The sequence below is a fragment of the Nilaparvata lugens genome, chromosome 4 (genome assembly GCF_014356525.2).
Source record: "Nilaparvata lugens isolate BPH chromosome 4, ASM1435652v1, whole genome shotgun sequence".
NCBI lineage: Eukaryota > Metazoa > Arthropoda > Insecta > Hemiptera > Delphacidae > Nilaparvata > Nilaparvata lugens.
In genome coordinates, this window is record NC_052507.1 from 7,743,568 (window position 1) to 7,769,320 (window position 25,753).

General features: G+C 35.6%; 1 protein-coding gene across 1 annotated transcript in view; it reads right to left on the bottom strand.

The window, feature by feature from the left end:
- The window catches only part of LOC111047086 (hemicentin-2), a 182,650-nt gene that overhangs the window by 81,829 nt on the left and 75,068 nt on the right, over positions 1-25,753 (bottom strand). The window contains 5 exon segments of the mRNA XM_039425636.1: positions 377-536; positions 7,667-7,759; positions 7,761-7,798; positions 21,559-21,703; positions 25,074-25,225. Of these exon segments, the coding sequence (XP_039281570.1) occupies positions 377-536; positions 7,667-7,759; positions 7,761-7,798; positions 21,559-21,703; positions 25,074-25,225 (588 nt within the window).

Genomic DNA, 25,753 nt, shown 5'->3' on the forward strand with positions numbered 1-25,753 from the left:
TGAATACTGCATTATAAATACAGTTCATAAATAAATTTTTGTGGAAAATCTGAAACACATTTCCTGTGAAACTACTTGAAAAATTCAATCGATAAATTATCATCGTTTGTTAGTCTATTTTGTTTGGTTTTGTTCATCGTTTGTTTGGTCCTCCTTTCTTATTGGGATGTATAATCACTACATTCTCCTCGGCCTTGTACCGAGATCATTATGAATTATCAAAGTTATAATGTTCATCAAAGTATATTTAGTGTAACATAGTGAAGAGAGATCTTGGTATTTGAACACAGAATACATAAATCAAGGAAATGATTATGTGAACACTGAACAGTGAGTATAAATGATAGAATATAATAGGAGTTTATAGTTTTCTCACATTTGACATCTAGCAAGAGCTGATTACTCTGGCCATCACCCTCCTGATTACTGGCGATACACGTGTAGACCCCGGCGTGACTGCGTGTCACATTCCTGATGAGCAGACTTTGATTGTTCACCTGCACGCCATCCGACACGTTGCTGTACAGCGTTTTGCCCTGCAAACAGAAGTGTGACAATCGTATTAGAAAACAAGTAAAATAGAGTTGAAATAGTCTGTAGATAGATGCAAGAACTGCCTTTGTCATTAACTTTGTATTTCTTGCACCAAGCCTGAGCATACAGGTTATTGACCTGTAATCTGTGATCTATAAGTGTAATCTATGATCTAGTAATCTGTAGCTAGGTGCGAAAACTGCCTTTGTCATTACCTTTGTATTTCTTGCACCAAGCCTGAGTATGCAGTTGGTTATTGACCTCTAATCTGTAATCTATAATCTAGTTATTTGTAGTTTGGTGCGAAACTGCCTTTGTCATTAACTATGTATTTCTTGCACCAAGCCTGAGTATACAGTTGGTTATTGTCCTTTAATCTGTAATCTATAATCTAGTTATTTGTAGTTTGGTGCGAAACTGCCTTTGTCATTAACTATGTATTACTTGCACCAAGCCTGAGTATACAGTTGGTTATGAACCTTTAATCTGTAATCTATAATCTAGTTATTTGTAGTTTGGTGCGAAACTGCCTTTGTCATTACCTCTGTATTTCTCGCACCAAGCCTGAGTATACAGTTGGTTATGAACCTGTAATCTATAATCTATAATCTAGTTATTTGTAGCTTGGTGCGAAACTGCCTTTGTCATTACCTTTGTATTTCTTACACCAAGCCTGAGTATACAGTCGCTTATTGACCTGAAATCTGTAATCTATAAGTGTTATCTATAATCTAGTTATCTGTAACTTGGTGCGAAACTGCCTTTGCCAACTATGTACTTCTTGAATCAATTGTGAGTATACAGTTGGTTATTGGTAGGCGAATTGCGTTCAGTGAGTGTTCAAGTTGTGTTTCATGTGTCAAAAACAACATCGATAAATGAAATGAAATTTATTGATCCATTTTCATTAAATATATACAACTTTTTGTCGTATGTTTTGGCCACATTGGACCAATTGAGTCAATCAGTTTGGAGATACATTATGAAATCATCTAGTTGATTAATTGAGAATTTTGAACAAGTAAGAAAGATAATAATTGGATCAGTTAATAGCTGATTTTTATTTTTTTCATCTATTCATTTATTTATTGATTATTAATTGAGAATTTTGAACAAGTAAGTAAGATAATAATTTGATCAGTTGATAGCTGATTTTTATTTTTTTCATCTATTCATTTATTTATTTATAATTTCACAAATGATTAAAAATGTATCCCTGATTACGAATGATAAAATATGAATCGATTGATGGTTGAATGAACCTGGATAAATTCAGAAGCTAACAATCCTATAAGTTATTTCAAATTAATTTCGATGGGTTGAGTAATTTATGAGATGATCATGAATGGAATAACCTAGATCTACCTGACCAATTTTTGAAATCCCATAGTTATATTAGGAATAAAATTATTTCCGGTGAAATACAAACATATTTCATTTTTTATTCCACACTCATAAATACGTACATGAATCAAACAAAGCTCAACATGACAATACAATCCAACCAAAGTGTAATAATAATAAACGGTAAGTGAAAAAACCACTGGCATAAGATGACTCTTGTTCACCAGTGGGAGTAGGAGATGACATTATAATACGCTTAACCTGATTTAAATTGATTTAGCACAGAAGCAAATATTTTTACAGAATAGTAAAAATATTTCAAATCAAAGTTGTAATATCCATTAGATGTTCAATATAGTAAGGTCCAAGGCCTTGTATATTAATGGCAGTTGTATAATGGCAGTGAAGAAAGATAGGAGAACAACGATGCCGATCCTCAGTCTTGTCAATGCCTGCTATGGACGGTAGCTGATGCAGGCTTATTGATTTAATATGAACTGTCCATTCTCGTTTAAAATAATCAACTATAATTCATTAACGAAGAAATTATATTTCTCATTATTCTCATAATCAATTTTCATGATTAAGATGAAATATTTTGTTAATTCTACATTGTTAAAAGACGATCTGGCAACAGAGCAAAGCGATAAAGAGATAGCGCTATCCGTTCTGTTGAATGATAGACAAAGATAGCAATGTCATAGCTAATCGAACACTGCCATTATAACGTGGACCTCACCATAGATGACAGTTTATATAATGCTTTATGAAAGTGTAAGAAATCCCTCGCTTCACACATGAAGGAATCGCCCTAGGATTATCCTAAACTAATTTCGTGCTTCAGGCCTACTTCAAATCAAACACTAAAACAGTACAGTAATCTGTGTATTAGCAAATATGCGTGATATGAGATATGAGTGCATTTCTGTATAAGGCTGTTGAGGAGCTATAAATTTCAGGCAGACTGGAATAACGTTTCTCCACTTAGCGACTTTCCTTCTCTGATATTATGATTTGTTACGGTGTTCATCTTGATTTATTCACCTATTGTAACCTTAACCGACAATATAACTCAAACGGTGATGAGTTATGACTACACGGCTTCCCAGTTAACATGATGTTTGGGTTATGTAACCAATTTAGGCTGTGAACTGCCTTAATATTATGTTCACCAAATGGTTGTTTCAAAGGAGTGTGGAAATGTTTGAGTCTACATCATATTTGGAAAAATAACAGTAATGGAAGTTGGAACAGTTAATGGATTCGATCTTCATCATCATCATCATTTTAAGTGCAAGGATTTGGTTATTCCTTGATCTTACTCACAAAGAGCTAATTGTTATTTCAGTTATTTCAGATAACTGTTCACAGTTGAAGAGAATGTTGAGTTCCTGCATATTAATATGTTAATATGTTTCTGCATGTTAACCATTTAACCAAAGAGTGATTGAGGATCATTTCAACCAATTCAACACTACGAATTTAAGTTAATCATATCAGAGGCAGTTCTTTGAATATTCTAGAGGCTTTAGAGATAACAAGAGTAATTAAGGACGATTCCCATTATAGTTTAAAGGACCAGATTCATTTTAACCAATACAAAACTACGAATTTAAGTTCATCATAACATTGTAATGTAAGCATACATTAGTCGATAGTTTTTCTATTTACATATTTGTTTTATTATCTTTCACTTGTTTTCTTGGTTCTTATTTTGTACTGAAAGTAAATTTTGTTATCATGGCAAATCTGTTGCTTATTGGTGAGAGACACCAATACATCCTATCAGTAAGAGAGAGAGGATAAGAGGGATGAGATGATTCATTATGGATATTGAACTTGTTCCAAATTAATATGAATTTCGTGACGTTCCTGTTATGCCGTTAAGTGGGAGGAGACTGTCTAGCTGAGCCAATGGCAGGCTTTCATGCCCATGACCAATAGCAGTACTCGCCTTCTAGTATAAGTTTTGTCGCTCTTGTATTTAGTTTTATTTTATCAGAGATTGACAATGGTGTAATAACCGGAACCGGTCTTTCTAACTATCAATAAAATATGTAGTTTTTGACAATTTCTTAGTCTTTTTATCTAATATGAATAATCACCAAAATATCAACTTCTCAATTACACAAAAAGGGAGAAATCGAAAATAGTTACTGCACAATCTATCGGAAGGAGACTTGAGTTGAAGAGTGAGAGAGACACCAATACATACCATCAATAAGAGAGAGAGGATAGTAGAAGGTTGCAATCCAACCAAAGTTGTAGAGTAAGAGAAACACCAATACATTATAATATCAATAAGATAGAGTGGATAAGAGAAGGGTGCAATCCAACCAAAGTTGAAGAGTAAGAGAGACATCGATACATTAAATGAATAGAATAGAATAGAATGACTGCCTTCCATTTTATACCTAGGAGGGCGCAGTCGTCCCTCTCTTACATTTAACCCTCGAATAACAGAGAGTGAATGAGAAAACAGTTCAATCCATCCAAAGTTGAAGAGTAAGAGAAAAACCAATACATCACATCAACAAGAGAGAATAGATAAGAGAACAGTTCAACCGAACCAAATTTTAAGAGAGAGAGAGAAACCAATACATCACATCAACAAGAGAGAGTGGATGAGAAAGGAGTTCAATCTAGCCAAAGTTGAAGAGTAAGAGAGACATCGATACATTAAATGAATAGAATAGAATAGAAATAGCCTTTATTTTATACCTAGGAGGGCGCTGTCGTCCCTCTCTTACACTTAACCCTTGAATAACAGAGAGTGAATGAGAAAACAGTTCAATCCATCCAAAGTTGAAGAGTAAGAGAGAAACCAATACATCAATCACATCAACAAGAGAGAATAGATAAGAGAACAGTTCAACCGAACCAAAGTTTAAGAGAGAGAGAGAGAAACCAATACATCACATCAACAAGAGAGAGTGGATGAGAAAGGAGTTCAATCTAGCCAAAGTTGAAGAGTAAGAGAGACACCAATACAATACATCAATGAGAGAGAGAGTGGATAAGAAAACAGTTCAATCCAACTTGTAGAGTAACAGAGAAACCAAACATCACATCAAAAAGAGTGAAGAGATCCAACCATAGTTGGAGAGTAAGAGAGACACCAATACACCCCATAAATAAGAGAGAGTGGATGAGAAAACAGTTTGATCCAACAAAAGTTGAAGAGTAAGAGAGACACAGCAGCCTGGAAAACTTGTATCTACTATTTTCCCTATTCAGAATTTTGCTGATTCAAAATCAAAATTAGTTACTGCGCAATCTATCAGAAGATAACTAGAGTTGAAGAGTGAGTGAGAAACCAATACACCCCATAAATAAGAGAGAGTGGATAAGACAACAGTACAATCCAACTACAGTTGAAGAGTGAGAGAGAAACCAATACATCACATCAATAAGAGATAGTGAATAAGAGACGGGTACAATCAAACCAAATTTTGAGAGTAAGAGAGACACCAATACACCCCCCATAAAACAGAGAGAGTGGATTGGAGAACAGTTCAATCCAACCAAAGTTGAAGAGCGAGAGAGACACCGTAACATCCTATCAATAGGAGAGAGAGAGGATGAGAGGGATGCTATGATTCATTATGGATATTGAACTTGTTCCAAATTAATATTCCAGTTATAGATAATTAAATCGCTTGTTGAGCAGCAGGACTGCCACCCAGACATAGACAGGGGAACTACCTTCACAAAGATCCACTTTAATCTGACAGCTTTGGTTGAATCGATGGCTATTCGTAAGGAAATTCTCTTTGAAATGACAGTATTGGTTGGAGGAGACAACTATTTCCTATTCACATGGAACGCTGGCAATTCATATTGAATCTTCACTATAGATGGAGCCTGAACTGCCTCGTAAGCACTGCCTAGTTAGCAATACGATCAAGACATATTCCCCAGCAATGATATTGCTAGTTGCAATATCATGCCCACAAATTGGTTGGGTAGTTGGCTGTACACCTAAGTATGATCACACTTGGGTGAATAATTGCGATTTGCCGGCAACATGAGGTATTGTAGATGGCTGATTAAGTGGGACATATCAGTGTGTGCTGATACTTGCATGAAGTTAGCTTTCTTAGTGCGATGTGGGTGAATGATGTAGATGCTTGGATACAGTAGATCGTTACCTTACTTCAGGGAATGATATAGTTGTCTGCACTGTAGTAATGTGATTACTAATTAAAAGTGAACTGCACTGATGAACATAGTCTTCATTGATATAGTAATTGATTTTGCATTTCTTCCAATTCTCATTGGAGTTTATAATATAGACAAGTTAAACAAGTTATTTTGTAGTCTAGAAAAAAAAGATCATGATCTGAGAAAAGAACCATGTTATCTTGGAAGGCTCAACTTATAGAAAAGTTTTCCGTTCCACCCTAGAATCCTGAAAAATTCTAACCAAACTTACATCTACAAACTTGCACAAACATCTGTTAACTTTAATCCCAATTAAATGCCACAAGAACCAATCAGAGAAGCCCTCTCAGGAAAACAATTTTCAATTGGTTCTCGTGGAATTTAACCATCATTGAAATTCACCAGGTCTTATTTTATCGAACTAAAAGTTGATATTATCAATTGAATTCCACAAAATGATTATTCGAAAACAGATGAAAAATATCATTCCTGTGATTGATGATAATGTGATCGATTCAGGTAACCCTATTATTCCACACAGTAATGTGAGTACTGTCTCACTGCTTATTCAACCAAAAACCAATAAGATACTTATCGATCGAGCGAAGATTCAAGTCGACGGTTTTGCATTTCTCTTTATGTTCATATGTTCAAATGTTTATATGTTGCGCATTTACAGCGGAACGCAGTAATAGATTTTCATGGGATTTGACAGGTATGTTCCTTTTTGTATTTGCGTCGACGTATACATAAGGTTTTTCAAAATTTTGCATTTTAAGGATAATACAAAAGGAAAAGGAGTTTTCTTCGAGCACCAATATTACTGTAAAAATCAGACTACATCATAAATCTGCTGCCTTGTGGACTCTAATCCTACCCGTTCAAAAACATCGAACATCTTTAAATGTATCTTTCCATCAACGTTAGTAGACAGTTGTCTACTAACTTTGTCTTTCCATAAGCTGAGACCATGATTCTAGTTTGGAGTTGGGAGCTATTGATAGAAAACATTTTTTCTACATTTTTCTTTCTTAATTTGATGATTAAAATTGCAACAAATATTGTTGAAAAGAAATTGATTTCTAAAATCATGAAAAGTGAGAAATGAAGTTTGTAGGAAATCAGGATTATGGTAGTTTATTTTGTTAATTTCAACACACCGATTTTTCGTTGACACGACAACACAGAATGTTCTCTGATGGGTTGATTGAATTGGCGTATCGACGGCAGCCAGCGCTCACACTCACATTCCGGGACGACACGTCACGGTACGATAGGACAGAAAGCTCTAGGTTTATTTAGAATTTTTTTCTAGACACTTTAAATTGATAAATTATTAATTAATTTTTGAGAAAACATAACAACAGATCAATGTAACTTACTGAGCGCGAGGTCTACTGTTCACAGAACTACTAGTTGATAATGAGATTGATGCTTATTGATTCTAAGATCCTGAAATCTACATACCTGGACTCAACCACTCAACTAGTCACCAATAAGATACCAAGTATAATATATAGTAATAATAAGTCTTATTGATGCTTATTTGAAAATCTACAAACATGGACTCGGCTGTAACAAATAAAATGCCAATAAGATAAGACTTCATCATGATTGAACTCACATTATGCTCCCAAGCGACCCGATACACCCAGGGATTTGCTCTGATTGTGCACTCTAGATGTACATCGTCGCCCTCCTTTATCGCAGACAGATTTCGTCCCACCTCCGACCTCCAGAGTGATCTCAGGAACATCTGAAAAATAGAGATTGAATTGAATATTGGATGTCATGTTTTATGTATTGCACTTTGTATTGTACTCTTGCAATATTGTAACTGTGCTATATTGTTTGTGTAAAGCTGCTTACAGACTTATGCGTTACGAACACGCTCATTTTGCATTCCATCAGATAATAAAGAGCTTATTATATCTGTATTTCACAGTTTCTGTACAAATACAAAAATGGTTTCAGCTGATAAAAAGCGGAATGCACGTGTTTGTGATGCATAAGTCCATGCAGCTGGTGTCGTTCAATGAGCGATCATGGGAAATAATGTAGTCCAGTGAGCGATCCATTGTCTAGAACAATGGTCGCCAAACAGTCGATCGCGAGCTACCGGTAGCTCGTGGGGTAGTTTTTGGTAGCTTGACTTTGGTGACTTGAGGCCAAATATTCTACAAGTAAAGTTGTAGAAAGTGATCTGAGAGACAGATCATTTTTAAAATCCAAAATTCCATTTCAACTGAAGCCTGATCTCCACCAATATGTTTTACAACACAAGCTGCAAAATCTTCTGCATAGATCTCTACAAAAGAGAGTTGATGAATTTTACCTTAATATACTTCCAAAATCTTGAAATCGTTGATCGAACTGTTGTCTCAAGTCTGATAGAATTGTAACGTATTCTTGGTTATTGCTGCTGTGCTGTGGAGGATTTCTCTCGTCATTGATTTTCTTCAGACTGAAAAGTGTTTATTTTCAAACTGGACTACATTCTTTTCTACGAGCATTTCTGTGAGCTACCGGGGTAGCTCGTGGGGTAGTTTTTGGTAGCTCACAGAAATTCTCGTAGAAAAGAATGTAGTCCAGTTTGAAAATAAACACTTTTCAGTCTGAAGAAAATCAATGACGAGAGAAATCCTCCACAGCACAGCAGCAATAACCAAGAATACGTTACAATTCTATCAGACTTGAGACAACAGTTCGATCAACGATTTCAAGATTTTGGAAGTATATTAAGGTAAAATTCATCAACTCTCTTTTGTAGAGATCTATGCAGAAGATTTTGCAGCTTGTGTTGTAAAACATTTCGGTGGAGATCAGGCTTCAGTTGAAATGGAATTTTGGATTTTAAAAATGATCTGTCTCTCAGATCACTTTCTACAACTTTACTTGTAGAATATTTGGCCTCAAGTCACCAAAGAAAAATATCCAAATATTATTCAAATTGCATTGAGGTTGAGAACTATGTTCAGCTCTACCTACTTGTGTAAAGCATCTTTTTCAAGTATGAAATTCATAAAAAATCTATATAGGATCAGACTGACTGATGATCATTTGGACAACTGCATCAGAATGGCGGCTACAACGTACACTCCAAACATCAAGGAAATACTTTATGACCAAAAAGAGTCCCACTGCTCTCATTGAAATGTATATTTCAACTTTTGTTATACTTTTTGCTATGAGATAAGTAGATTTCACCACTGGAAATGTATCTTAATAGGCAATAGAAGTGTGAAAATTTCATTTTGTTCACCATACTTTCTTCAGTCAAATATTCCTTTGGTAGTTTACTAGGAGATTTATAAATGCTATTGTAGCTCACAGGATCATAAGTTTGGCGACCATTGGTCTAGAATAGGAATAGAATAAGAACTAGGACTAGGCAGGACTAATAGGCAGGACTAGGACTTGGGCGTCATTATTCATAATATCTGTTATACTATACATGTTATAAAATCAGTTTTTACAATCACTTTGGATTCTTTGAATTTATTTGCAGTAGTGTTACTAATTCACTTGAAGAAATGCAGAATGTTGAAGCTGTAATTTTTCATTCATATAGGCTATAATGAGGATGAATTTGAACTGTTCGAAGCTCAAAACTTCTCTCAACTCCTCCCATTCATAGCGTCTGCTATCCCTATTGTTATTCTTGACAATGGATCGCTCACTGGGCTATATTTCCCATGATCGCTCATTGAGCGACACAAGCTGTGTGGACTTATGCACCAAAAACAAGTACATTTCGCTTTACATCAACTGAAACCATCCTTATTTGTACAGAAACTGTAAAATAACTGTGAAATAATAAACTTGACTGTTTTCCCCGATAAAAGCTCATTTGGAAATCACTCATTGGACGTAACCACGCAACTAAATATACACATTTTTTCGTTTATCGTTCACTGCATTTGCATCTTTATCTGTATTTTCTTCATTTGTGCATCTGTATAGTGAAGATTAATCGAAAATATGAATCCCCTATTTTCAGATATCGGTCGCTCTTTGAAGTACATCAATGGATGTTTAAAAAGAGGACGAAAATGGAGGACAGAATCAGAGGTTTTTCATTGTCTGCTCAGCTATGGAAGATAGTGAAATTTCAAGTCCACACTTGTCACAAGTTTCAACCATTCATTAATTTCTCTTTGTTGTATCTAATCAGATTACTCATCCACTTTCGGACGACTGCCACTGCAGTAAACTCCTTTCTAAATATCATAGCATGATCTACAGTGGAATTGACTTTAAACCAACAAATATTCCTCATAAATAACAAATTCATTATAATTCCCAAACAGTACAGCTTCTCATTTGAACAATGCCAACAGTTTTAAGCAAATCTCACTCTATAAAAGCAGCTCGTACATAATAGGATATTTTCGTCGTCACACATTGTTGAATGTACAACATGAAGAGGAGGAGATGGAGGAGAAAGAGGTAAAAGAGGAGAAAGAGTAATAGGAGGAGTATGAGGAGGGGATGTAGGAGGAGTGGAGGAAATAGGTGTGGGGGGAGGAGAAGGGGAGAAAGGAGAAAGAGGTAAAAGAGGAGAAGGAGTAGGAGGAGTAGGAGGAGGGGATGTAGGAGGAGTGGAGGGAATAGGTGTGGGGGGAGGGGAAGGAGAGGAAGGAGAAAGAGGTAAAAGAGGAGAAGGAGGAGTAGGAGGAGTAGGAGGAGGGGATGTAGGAAAAGGAGGAGGTAGAGATGGAAGAGGAGCAAGAAGAGGAGGAGGAGCAGGAGAAACAGGAGGAGGAGGAGAAGGAGGTGTCGGAGTAGGAAGGGGTGGAGAAGTGGAGGAGTGGAGAACGAGGAGGAGGAGAAGTTAGATAAGGAGGTGGAAGAGTTAGAAGAAGAGTAGCAGGAGGTTTTGGAAGAAGAGTGGGGAGGAAATAGGAGGAGGAGGTGGTGGGTGTAGCTGAGGAAGAGGAGTGGGTGAAAAGGAGGAGGTAGAGATGCAGGAAGATGTGCGGGAGGAGTAGAGGAAAGAGGTGTAGGAGGAAGAGGAGGAGAAAGAGGAGAGGGAGGATTGGGAAGAGAAGTAGTGGTAGGAGGAAGAGTAGGAGGACGAGAAGAAGGAGGAGAAAGAGTAGGAGGGGGTGGAGGGGTAACAGGATGGAGAGGAGGAGTGGGAAGAGCATGAGATAGAAGAGAAGGAGGAGAAGGAGAAGAATCAGGAAGATTTGGAGAATGAAAGGAGTGGAGAAAGAGTTGAAAAAGGAGAAGTAGTGAAGAAGGAGGAGTGGGAGGTGAAGGAGGAAAAGGTTCTGAAGGAGGAGGAGAAAGAGGAGGAGGAGGAGAAGGAGGAGGATGAGTAGGAGGGGGAGGCGATTATGAGTATGAGAGGAGTAGGAGGTAAAGTTGGAAGTGGCGGAGGAGGAGGAGAAGAATGAGAAAGAGGAGGAGGAGTAGAATGATAAGGTGTAGCAGGACGATGAGGAGGTGGTAGTGGTGGTGGAAGACGAGGAGGAGGAGGAAGAAGGAGGAGGAGAAGGATTTGAGAATTCGCACAGATGTCAGTTTTTCTCGTTTACTGTACTTCTCAAAGGCTAACACATTTCTGTCCTGTCCACTTTGAAGGCAGCAAAGCTACGGGTTTCGGATTAAAGAGTACTCTCGCTGGAGATTCAGAAAGACCATAGAAAGAGAGAGGGAGTGTGTGAGAGAGAGGACAACAGTCTGACCAAAATCCGCCTAAGAGCCGTGGTGGAATGAACAGAGAGCTCGCTGGAGATTTTTGAATCTCAGCTGGCCAAGAGATGACAACACTATTGTCCGTGATGTGGTCTTCTTTGACAGAGAAAGAGGGAGTGAGTGTGTGAGAGAGAGGTATGTGAAGCAAAAGTGATAATGTCATGTGTCGGAATCCATGCAGATGTCGCTCCACACCAAACTACGTGAAATGTTTGATAGAAACATGTAAAACTCGGCGTCTGCTCTCTAAATTTCATGATGTCATCTCACAAATGGATTTCGTCTCCCGGCTGATGCAATCAATACGCTTCTTCGTTCTGCTATTCTTCCTCTCTTTAAACACTACTACACACTTACACTAACACTAACTTACAAATACACAATAAAATACACACTAACAGAGAGACACACACTAACAGTGACTAACACTAACACTAACTTACAGTAACACAATAAAAGACACACTGAAGGACACTCACACTAACAGAAGTGTCGCTGTAAATCATTGACACGCGCTGCATCAACACCTTAATCAAATTATTGAGATGGATGCTATTAATGAATATGCGGATTTCGGATCGGTGGTCCTTCAATATTGATCAACGAGCTAAAGTGTGATATACTGACATAGTGTTCAGATTTTCAGCCACGTGACTATAATTTCGACGGCAAAAACAAGTTATAACTCATTGATTTCAACGGCGAAAACATGGAAACATTAATATAATATGATCGATGTCATATTCATTTTCTTGTTGGCAGTGCAGAATGGAATTTGAATTTAGAGTACAATTTGTGTGATGTCATGTTTATAGAATGTATGTTTTATTCATGATGTTTGTAACTATTTTTTCCTACAGTTACCTTGAAAAATGGCCATTCCTGCACTGATTACAGAACGCAAAGAATCACTTTTCCGCTCTAGTGCGGGAAAAATTTTTTTCTGCACTCCAGATTTGCAACATGGCAACGCAAAATAGTTAGTAGGTTATATGGATCACCAGTGCAGCAAAATCAAAATGAAGTTGTAAACAGTGACTGTGGTATAGTATTGTGGTGCACGTTATAATAATATTAAGGACAACGAGGACAGCGACATAAGTGACAGCCGCCCCTTCATTCAAACACTACTACATTATTCAATTTGACAATAAATTATTAATTATTAATAAAAAAATTACAAAAAAAACATTTGATGGATTTCAGGGAATTTTACCCATAATTACCCACTTCTCATATTCAATGGTAACTGTAGGAAAAATTTAGTGTGAAATACGTGCGCAAAGTTCCTCTGCTACACTCAAGAAACCATTCCGCCCTCGTCTTAAACGTTTCTTTCGGTGCAGCAAGCTGTCACTTTGCGCACTAGTTGCACAAATAACTATTCTGAAGTTCTAAATATTCATAAGTAATAATATTCAAGTTCTAAATCAAAATAATCAAAATAGTATATTCTTCAATTTCATTTCGTCCTCCACATACATCAATTGCTTTTTATTTTTACTCATACTCTGAATAGAATGAGTTGGTACTTGTACAAAATATCCCAGAAAACACTTTCCGTGTTGACAAATTGCAAGCCCATGACAGGTACTGTAGAGGAAAGATAGCATGAGAAAATATCCCATGAAAGAGGTCATTTATAATATTCCAAATTTCAAGCCAATTCTCCAATAACTCTCGCCAATGACTGTCGACTGATGTAGGCCTATAATATTACTGTTTCTGCCGGATGAGAGTGTTAAGGTGCGTACAGATATACGCGCCGCGAACATGAGCAATTCACTTTTAATCAGCTGATTATATCTGTATTTTTACGGAAACGGTAAGTTACAGATATAAAAAGATTGGCATTAGCTGATTGAAAGTGAATTGCAATTCACAGTGAAGCAATTCACTTTTAATCAGCTGATTATATCTGTATTTTTACAGAAACGGTAAGATACAGATATAAAAAGATTGGCATTAGCTGATTGAAAGTGAATTGCTCATGTTCGATGCGCGTATATCTGTTCGCACCTTAAGACAGGCGTAAGAGAGACTACCAGCGTCACATAGCCAGGACTATCGGTTTCAGTTAGCAGTAGAATTTAGAATATACAGTCAGTAGAATACTTATAATATGAGATATCTTCTAATGCTATATCTTCACTATGCTGGTACTTTGGTACCTACTGCTGGGGTACCCACAGGGGTGGGGGGGGGGTTTCTAGACGCAGACTGCATCCTTGATATTGTTGGAAAGAGGGGCTTGAAATCGAATCTTACAGGGGGTCCAAAAAAGGTCAGAAGTGGTCAGAATGATAATTGAATTTTTTTTATTGTGGGTGATGCCCACATGAGCTTTTGATTGTGCGTGGGTAATTGGGAGTGTGGGGGTGAATTATGAGATGATCAAACGTCCATGCCTATTCGATGGGATTTGACGGGATTCGAACCCGCGACCAGATAGCACTAGCAGACTGACGGGAGCAACGCCTTAGCCAATTCGGCTATCTGGGTTTTTTTTGGGTTTCCAATTCAAGAGGGGGGTGTAGCAGCTCTCCCATTTTCAGAGGGGTGCGTCCCTGGATTTGGAGGGGTGGTCGTTACTGGTAACTGTATAAAAAAATGTAACTTATAGCTGTGGTACCTACTATCCATGAACTTGCATTGGTTTATGGCCCCGGTTGCACAGATGTCTGTTGAATTTTAATCATGATCAAATTTCAAACATTATTTAATTCCACGAAAACCAATCAGAGAAGCTTTTCTGATTGGTTCTCGTGAATTTAATCTAGATAAAAAGTTATCAGATTTATAAAAATTGGTTGTATCTCTCTAAAAATACTCTCTAATACTCTCTCTGTATCTATCTAAAAGTACTGTTATGTGTCAGTTGTACAGCTTGTTCCAAAAACTTTTAGAAGTCTTCTTTACTAGAACTAGGCCTCTGCAATATTTATCACACCGTGCTATAATCTATATATATAAAAGAGAAATGGTACTCACTCACTGACTGACTGACTGATTGACTCACTCACTCACAGAACTAAAAATCTACCGGACCAAAAACGTTCAAATTTGGTAGGTATGTTCAGTTGGCCCTTTAGAGGCGCACTAAGAAATCTTTTGGCAATATTTTAACTCTAAGGGTGGTCTTTAAGGGTTCAAAGTTCGTCTTTTAGCATGTATATTCTTCTTATTCTCAGAATTATAATATTGAAAAAAGGCCATACCATATGTTAATATAGAACTATAATCTAGAGAGAGTACCACTTCGAAACAGTTGTTAACTGGTAACTAAATTAATAATTTTGTCAGGTTGGCATTAAGTTGAGTTGACTTTGTTAGGTTGGCACCAAGTTGAAGATTGAAATGCATTTATCACGGAAAAATTGATTGGGCACTGCTACTTCAATCAGAGCTAATACTGGGAATATTATATTACTAGCCGTCAGGCTCGCTTCGCTCGCCATATCCGTTTAGCCAGACGTTTAGTCTGGACCCCCGACTGGATCGTCCTAACATATGATAAAAATGCTCAAACGAAAAATGCAGGCGAGCGAAGCGAGCCTGCTGATCTCATTCTTGGACAATCCAGTCGGGGGTCCAGGGGGCGGAGCCCCCTGGTTAGACGGATATGGCAAGCGAAGCGAGCCTGACGGCTAGTACAATAATAAAAACAATACCTGGCCATATTTGACTAACAACTATCATATTAGTAAAATAACATCATAGCACCCTTTTGGGAAGTCTTTTTATTATAAAATAGGAAATTAAAAACACAAAAACTATGGATGGAAATAAATTGGAAGCTGCAATTGTTCAAATTCCAATGAATGAATGATTATTATTAAACGAAAATCTCAATTAAATGTTGCAAATATTGACAACAGGGTAAACAGCTAGATGGAAATTCGATGAGCGCTACTATACAAAATTACAGCATTTAATTAGGCTTTCCGTTTAATATTAATTAATTACAAATACTATGATCTTATTTTACAAGAAATTGAATATCCCTGAATATTTATTCAAGAACATTCAAGAACAACTATATTGAATAACTGCTATCAAAACTACAAGATCTTATTTTACAAGAAATTGAATATCCTTGGATATTTAAGAACAACTATATTAAATAACTGCTATCGAAACTACAAGATCTTATTTTACAAGAAATTGAATATCCCTGGATATTTATTTAAGAACATTCAAGAACAACTATATTAAATAACTGCTATCGAAACTACAAGATCTTATTTTACAAGAAATTGAATATCCTTGGATATTTAAGAACATTTAAGAACAACTATATTAAATAACTGCTATCGAAACTACAAGATCTTATTTTACAAGAAATTGAATATCCCTGGATATTTAAGAACATTCAAGAACAACTATATCAAATAACTGCTATCGCTGGTCTCATATCCTCTTCAACCAATCACAATCCTCCTCTAACGAAGACTGGCTGCTACCAGTATCTGAACTTAGTACCCGGTCCGATATGAAACATTAATTGAAGCCAGACTTGAACAATAGGACACATCCATTACAAAGTTGGCCTCTACAGCATTGTCAAGTTTATAAGTGTTTGTCGGAAAGCTTTGGCCATTTTCTATCGCAAAGTCAAGAGCACACTCTTGTAGTTAGTGGCTCACAATCACGATACTGCGGGCTTCACGGGCTTTACGGGCTTCACGATCTCGAATCTGTGGCATTGGTCAGCCATTGTCCCGGGGGATTATAGTGGAAAGTTGAGGAGTGATGTGCTAAAGTCCCATTGAACTTTTTGATATGTTGGGGATACCTTTCGGCTATTGTGTGGTTGAGATCCTCTCTCTTCATTCAGTTAGCATTAGTAGGATTGGAAGCTTCAGTATTAACTTTTGGGAATAGTGTCAGTTTCAAGTGGATCTTACTGTGAAAGTTTCTCTACAATCTGGCAGCATTGTTGAAACTAGAAGCATTGGTCTTAACTATAAGTAATACTGACAGTTTTAAGTGGATCTCATTGTAAAAGTTTCTCTTCAAACTGTCACCATTGTTGGAAGTAGTGTAGATTTGAGAGTTCTGCACAAGACCAATAGGAGACGAGGGGCGTGGCCTAAAACCTATTGGAAGCTTTGATGTTAGCTATAAAGGATACTGACCGTTTCAATTGAACCCCACCAAAGAAGATTCTCTATAATTTGTCAGCATTGGAGTTACGGGGAAGCATTGATGTTGACCATAAGGTATGCTGACAATTCAAAGTGGATTTTACTGAAGAAGATTCTCTTCATACTGACAGCATTGATTAAATTGGGAAGAATTGATTTTTCGCCCCACTTGGATGTAATGAGCTGGTTCACGTGCGTCATATGGAGGCCGAAAGTGATTGTTTTCTGACCAGGCCGGTAAAATTTTTACGGCCCTAGGGCTGTAATAGTATATTTTGCACCTAGGGCCGAAAATGAAACTTTTCTGGCTCGAAATCGGTTTTCAAGTCCGAGGCCGTAGGCCGAGGACTAGAAAAGATTGAGAGCCGGAAAAACATTTTTGCCCATGGTGAGAACGTAATTTTTCGCCACACAGAAAAATAAACAATATATATATGAGAATAATAATATTATTCTCATTGTCTATTATAAGCACTTCCGAAAGCAAAAGTGGAAGGTCATAGCTCTAGCAAATCTGAATATCAAGAAATTGTCCAAGTATTTTTATTTTTTATTCTGATTTGTCTAAATAACCTAAAAGATTATTTCAATTATGTAAGAGGTTGAGTTTATACTTTTTATTCTTCCAAATGACAATAAGATGATATTATTATAAATGTTTTAATTATTGAATGATAAACACAAATAATGAAAAGTTTTTGATCAGCTGGTTTATCACACTTGAAAAAGTTTTTGATCAGCTGGTTATCACACTTGAAAAAGTTTTTGATCAGCTGTTTTGCACACTTGAATTCGGCCAATCCGATGTGATCTGAATGTCAATGGAAGTTTAGGTTAGAAGTTCTATCCTTCTATGAAATCGAATTATTTGAATAGTTTATAATCTTATCTGTATTTTATTCATTTAAATAAAATGATAGTATATTATAACAGAATACTTTATTGAATTCTAGAAGCATAAAATGATTCCGTTTATCCACCATGTTCCGTGATAAACGCTTTACTAGGAGGTTTGAGGTTAGATTCTATTATACTCTGAAAATGAATTTGAATAGTTTATAATATCTCATTTGTATTTCATTCATCCAATAAAATGATAGTATCTTATTGCAAAAACTTTATTCAATTCTAGAAGCATAAACTGATTCCGTTTCATAAACTATTTTGTAAACATGTTCACATCAAATCAGAATCAGCTGACTTCAAGGTTATTTTACAGCCCTAGGGCCGTAAAAATTTTACCGGCCTGGTCAGAAAACAATCACTTTCGGCCTCCATATGACGCACGTAAACCAGCTCATTACATCCAAGTGGGGCGAAAAATAACCTTGAAGTCAGCTGATTCTGATTTGATGTGAACGTGTTTACAAAATAGTTTATGAAACTGAATCAGTTTATGCTTCTAGAATTGAATAAAGTATTTGGCAATAAGATATTATCATTCTATTTGGATAAATGAAATACAAATAAGATATTATAAACTATTCAAATTCAATTTTCAGAGTATAATAGAATCTAACCTCAAACCTCCTACTAAAGCGTTTATCACGGAACATGGTTGATAAACGGAATCATTTTATGCTTCTAGAATTCAATAAAGTATTCTGTAATAATATAGGCCTACTATCATGTTATTTAAATGAATAAAATACAGATAAGATATATATTTTATCAACTATTCAAATAATGCGATTTTCAGAGAAGGATAGAACTTCTAACCTAAACTTCCATTGACATTCAGATCACATCAAATTGGCCAAATTTCAAGTGTGCTAAAACAGCTGATCAAAAACTTTTTCAAGTGTGATAAACCAGCTGATCAGAAACTTTTCATTATTTGTGTTTATCATTCAATAATTAAAACATTTAAAATAATATCATCTTATTGTCATTTGGAAGAATAAAAAAGTATAAACTCAACCTCTTACATAATTGAACATAATCTTTTAGGTTATTTAGACAAATCAGAATAAAAAATAAAAATACTTGGGCAATTTCTTGATATTCAGATTACCTCAGATTTGCTAGAGCAATGACCTTTCCACTTTTGCTTTCGGAAGTGCTTATAATAGACAACGAGAATAATTATTATTCTCATATATATATTGTTTATTCTTCTGTGTGGCGAAAAATAACGTTCTCACCATGGGCAAAAATGTTTTTCCGGCTCTCAATCTTTCCTAGTCCTCGGCCTACGGCCTCGGACTTGAAAACCGATTTCGAGCCAGAAAAGTCTCATTTTCGGCCCTAGGTGCGAAATATACTATTAAACGTGAGGAATACTGACAGTTGAATGGGAATCTAACTGGGAAAAGTTCACTTTAGACTGGCAGCACTGTTAGGATTGGAAGCATTGATGTGAACTATCAGGATTGCTGCCAAAAAGAAGTGAATCTTATTGTACGAATTTCTCTTTAATTTGGCAGCATTGTTAGGATTAGGGAGTAATATGTTAGCTGTAAGGAATACTGACCGTTCGAAGTGGAGCCCAGTGTGGGAGAGTCATTTCGCTAGCCAATGGCAGAGGTCGGTTTTCTTCAGTTAACGACAATCAGGCCAGAGATAGAGGGGTTACATTGACTGGAGGGGAAAAGGAGGAAGAGATTGTGTTAGAGGAGTAGTGTAACAGAGGGGAGAGAGAGGGAGAGAGTGGGAGAGAGATTGATTGATTGATTGAGTACTTCATTTATGTAGATTACAATATATACTGGCTTATACACTTATATACAATAGCTTACAAAACAGCAAAATTATAGATGAATTTACATAATATAGACTAAGAAAATAATTATTGAACTGTATATATGATATGAAAAAGTAATTTGTAATATAATAACTATAGATAATTATATTGTTATGCATCTACATAAATTGGCGGAGCTTTGGACATATCAATGTTCATTCTTCGGAAAGAATATTAAAAATATCCTTGGGAGAGAGTGGGAGAGAGATAGAGTGAGTGACAGAGAAAAAGTGACTGAGAAGGGAAGAGAAAAGGTGTGAGTGAGAGAAGAATAATGTTAGATTTGAAGAATTGGGATGAGAGAAAAAGAGGAGAGGGATATATGTAAGAAAGAGAGAGAGAGAGGGTGAAGAGAGCGCAGAAGAAAGAATGAGAGAGGAAGAATGATGAAGATGATGGTGATGGAGACCTGGAAGTATAGAGTTGTGTTCAACAAGAATTTATCATGTTTAAGAGTTGTTCGTTTATGAATAAACAATCTCTAGATTCTAAATAGAGATACAGGAAAGTTGATGGAGGAAGAGAGAAAGCAAAATAAATGAGATGAGATGATAGTTTATCAGAGATTATAACAAAAAAATTATCATACTTATAATTGTATTGTGGTAAAAGTGGAGAGTTTGTCCAGAAGTCGAAGGTCAAATGGAAGACACATCCAGATGGAAGACATTAGAAACACAAAAGAGAGAGAGTGAGAGAGATTATACTGGTTCTTCATTCATTTATGTTACAATACGAGAGAAAAAGAGAAGAGAAATTGGTTTCTAGAGAAGTAAAAATGAACTACAGATGAGGAAGAACTATGAGTTGGAGTTTTTTTTTCTTTTTGGATAGGTACCTCTAATAGAAATAAAAATATAAATCTGAGTACCCTTTTCAATTATTTCGTAACTTATTATAATTGAGAAGAGAAATGAGTTTTTGAGGAAGTAAATGATCTACAGATGAGAAAGAACTAGGGGTTAGAGATATGATAAACATAATAGAGACAGAGGAAACGAGAAAAAAGTAGATTAGTTTCAGAAGAACTAAATGAGCCACAGATGATGGAGGTAGAAAACTCAAGAAGGAAAGGAAGAGTAAGATTGAAAACAAAGGTGGAAGAGAGAGAAAAGGAGGGTCAGTGAAATGAGAGTTATTAAGAGGAAAACCCATTGAGTTTCGAAGTGACGGACGATGGGAGCGTTGAGAGATGGGAAACCGTATGAGTGGAATAACAGCGGAGCTTTTCACAATGTTTAGATTTTCCGAGTGATTGAACGCATTTCGTGTGTGCAACTCACCACTTCTGATACCCTCATTCTCATCCTATACCTCTCTCATAACCTCATTCTCATCCTATACTTCACTCATACTCTTCTACCCTCATCAAGTGATGTAAAGCTGTCTCAACTTTATTAATTTCTTTGAGTGGATTCAACATCAAAGACTCGACATCAACATCCAGCCCTGTATTGATATTCAGGTGTTGTAAATTGCTATCATTCAGCAACCGTTTATTGTATTGAATACAAGTAGTTCTGAGTTTAATATTCATTGATCACATTTTCTTCCCGGACAGTAATTGAACGAGCGTTAGCGAAGTTCTCACTTTTGACTTACTAGAGCTCAAAGTCGTTTTCTGTCTGTCTCTGTTTTCGACAAAAACTTTAGAGATAATTGTCATATGGTTTTAACATCAATTTCACTGAACAAAATCTTACTATCATAAGTTCTAGGTTTCTTTAAAATTGTCTCTATGATGAATTTTTTTATTATTTGGCAGTTGTCACACAGACTGTCAGACAGATAGACTTCATGCGCCGACACATGAATTCAGCTGAATAATACACAAAATTAATTTATAAGCTCTATATTAGCTCGCTTCCGCTAACGTCTGTTGAAATGATCAGTTTTGACGAAATATAATAATAAAGTACCTACGGCGCACATTGAGTGTCCAGGAGTCCTGTTGGAAGGGTTCCTTCAGGAAGGGTGACGTAGCTTTGCAGATCAGCTTCTCGCCAAAGTCCTCCATTGAGGGGATATAATGAAGGGTGCTTGTCGTACGGTTGCCGTCAGAGCTGGTCTGTGACAAAAAATACAATTATATGTAGAATAATCTATTAAAATAGGATAACTAGAAAATTTTAATACGAAGAAATACTAGTTTCTTTTTCCCTTTAACCTTTTTACTTTCTCTGAAACTTGCCTATTTCAGGAATAAGTTTTTTCTCATCGAGAGTGTCAAAATCACCCCTTCTGAGACTATCTTGGAGATCAGATAAATATCCTGAACAAGCAGTGCCTCACAGGAAATAAGAGGTGCACTAGTAAATCTATTTATATCATATCATTACAATACTGAATTATGTAACCATATTGTATATGACGATAGAATTTTCACGGAAAGCACAATAATTAATTTAAATGAGTTACTCTCAAGTTATGAGAAGCAGCTTTTATCATATTAGTTTCTACAAACTTTGCAGGGATTAGAATTCTTATAAACATACTCCAAGTATTTGAAAGTAACAGATCATTTTTTTCATATTTATACACCTAGTTGCAACTGCATCTATTACATCTGACTGTGGTTAAATGATGTCCTCTAAGAAACCAATCAAAGAAAAAATAAGTTTTTCTCCAAATCTTTCTGAGACTATGAATTTTAAAGATCTAATAAAAGTTGAATCTTATTCAATGCAAACTTATTTATAAATCAAGCTTAAAATCTCATCCCTGCATCATCCCACAGAAATAATTATGTGTTCGTTCATCCATGAGTTAGTGAACCCAATTCTTCGGTTGTTTTTAATAAGTGAAGTGTATCTATTCGAAAGGTATTTTATATAATTCAACAGGTCTCAAGATATAGCTTATATTGTATGGGTGTAGTACCTATGAAATATTTAAGAACGGCCTATTTTTCTTTCTTTCATAGTATAATATCGAATGGCCTCATCTTTTGGGGTGATGCTTCTCAGATCAATGATGTTCTACTTATTCAAAAGAAAGCTTCAAGAATTATAACTAACTCATCATATCTTGAGCATTGCAGACCATTGTTCTTTAATCAAAAAATTCCAACTGTGATAAACTTGATGTATATTATTTCCTAATTTATACTCATAAGAACCTATCCTGTCTACAGTTAAGAAGCTATTATTTTCATTCAATTAACACAAGGTACAGAAATCGCATTGATTATACAGCACCAAAGACTGACAAAATCTCTTAATAGTTTTGAGATCACAGGACAAAAACTGTTCAACAAACTGCCTTCCCATTTACATAAAAAAGATATTTAAACAAAAGATATATAGTTGGCTAGTATTAAATCCGTTTTATGAATTGACTGAATTTGATGAGTGCCTAGTAAATATATGTTAGTAAATAATTAGTACCTGTCTATAAGTGTTGGTTAGTCTGATTATCTTGTTATCTAAATTCAACTTCTCTTCATCACTCAACTGTGATACTATAGTAGAAATGTCCAAATGTATTTATTTTTGTAATTACTCTATTTGTTAATATTAACCATCATTACATGAGCATTGTGTATATACTACTGTAGAAGTTTGTGACTTGAACTTATTGTTGTTATGTTATATATTGACGTTGTCTATGCTGTAAAGGCTTTTCGAGAATGAAATTTTATTTATTTATTTATCTATGTTTCCCATACATCTTGGATGAGAATGAAATCCATTCATTTATTTCATTCTTTCATGTTGCATTTTTATATTCATCCTCAGCTTCATGTGTGAACACAATATGTTTCTACAGTATTTCTTACAAATATATTCGTATCTCTCAACAACATTATCCGACACCAAATACAAATATGAGTTGATGATATAACGAACTTCTACACATACATGAATCAAACAGTAAATACGAAAAAGAAAGTTCTCTTAAGATTCCTGTATGAAAATATCCTTATTCCCCCAGGACTCCTTTTCCGATGAAAGTCTTCTCTGGTCAAAGAATACTATTTGACTTCCAAATTCAGAATCAGCTCCAATCCAAAATTACCATTTCAAAGTCTGCGATTGAGATAACTGGCTAGAGTGCATTCAAGATAAGGATCAGAGATTTTCCATAACTATTCGATATAGAAACAAATAAAATGAATGATTCTATGAGTGGATCAATATAGACTATGAATGACTGGATATATGAATGAATAAATATATAAATGAAGTTTGATAGCTTGATAGCTTAGTGATTAAATAGATGAATGAATGGGTGATTAAATGAATGAATGGATTAATAAATTAATTGAGTGATTTATTGATGAGTTAATGAGGTGTTACATTCAGAAACAAATAAACTATATGATACTATGAGTGAATCAATATATGAATGGCTGAATCTATATAATAAGAGAGAGTAGGGTTGTGTTTGTTCGTGTGTTCGTTTGTTCGTGTGTTCGTTTGTTCGTTTGTTCGCATCAAAACATGTCAACTTGTGGATTGCATACTGAAAAAACGGGAATGATTTAGATCTCCAAATTTTGAACATAGATTCTAAAAATATCAATCTCGTGCACCTGGAAGCCCAAATTTCAATTTTCCTTCTAGATTTTTCATAATTAATGTTCAAAATTCATTAATAGTACATACAATTTCATAAAAAAATCACCAAATCATATGGTGGAATTAAAAAATATTATTATACAGGTATACAGGTGTAAAATAGTATAGGAAAATTATCATCACGTCTGAACTACTGGACTGATTAACTTGAAATTTTGCATATAGATTCTTGCTTAACCGGGGATGGTTACAAACCTATTTTAAATTCTTCAATATTTGATCACATCAAGTTTTCAGTTCAGAACATTTCTCTTAAAAGGGTAATTAGAAGATAGGTAAGATTAGGGATCCTTTTCGAATGATAAAAACAGGTTTTCCGTCACACCCAATTTTTTTCCGCCATTTTGGAACCACCACTTTGAATTCAACTTCTTTTTTTAATTGGAAGGTGGTCATATGATAGGATTTCCAGAGAAAAGGTATGGTGAAAACCGCACATTGATATCTCAAACCTTTCAAAATTTATTCTCATTCATTTCCTTTATTATAGTATAGAAGATGATAGATAAATGGATGATATATCCATCTATCTATCATCTTCTGTACTATAATAGAGGAAATAACTGGCTTAAAAACGTATACACATGTAGAGGATAGGGAAATTATGTTTGACGCATCATCACGTCTGAACTACTGGACTGATTCACTTGAAATGCAGCTTATAAATTCTCAATCAACCGAGGATTCTCATAGGCCTATTTTCAATTTTTCTGGATTTCATTACGTCAAGTTTTAAAATAGACCCTTGCGAAGCACGGGTTACCTGCTAGTATATTAATAAAGGAATAGCTGATTGAACAAATGAATGAGTAAATGAAATAATTGATTGATTGAGTGATTAATTGAGAAATTAAATACCTCTTGCGTGGCATTGTAGAGTAAGAAAGAGCCCTTCCACCATCGTATATGTGGAGCTGGTCTCGCTCCAGCTACTTCGCATCTCACTTCTTGCGAGTGATTGGCTGAGACAGGACGGTTCTCGCCCAGTATTTTCACCCATAACGGGTTCACTGCAACACAAAAATAAGGAATACTTCATTAGAATACTTGTGTCATACATACGATATTCGCTGAAACAGTGAATTAGCGGATATTAGAATAAAAAATCTGGCGTGGTGCACTCACACAACTTCCCTTGCCGTTATGAAAATTGATCAAGTGACGCTAGTGTTCCCGCGCATCTCAAGTCTAGTTTTCTAAGATCTGAGCCAGCTGGTGACAGGACAATAGCGCTGCAGACACACGTCTCTTCATAGAGAATGATTAAATAGAACCAACAGTTACCAACAGTTTGCAATTGAATAATCTTATATTCTCGAATTTCGAGCTTATTTTCAATTTTTGGTGAAAATGTTACTGAACAATAATTGTAGAGATTTTCATAATCAATCTTTTCGACTTGAAATTTTTCGTTTAAATTGTATGTGAAGCCTGATAATTGGAAATCTAAAATCAAACATTGCATAGATGGTGCAGTGCTCCTGAGTTTTTTTCAGATATGAGACTTGTGGCAGTTGATAGAGCTTATTAATGACTTT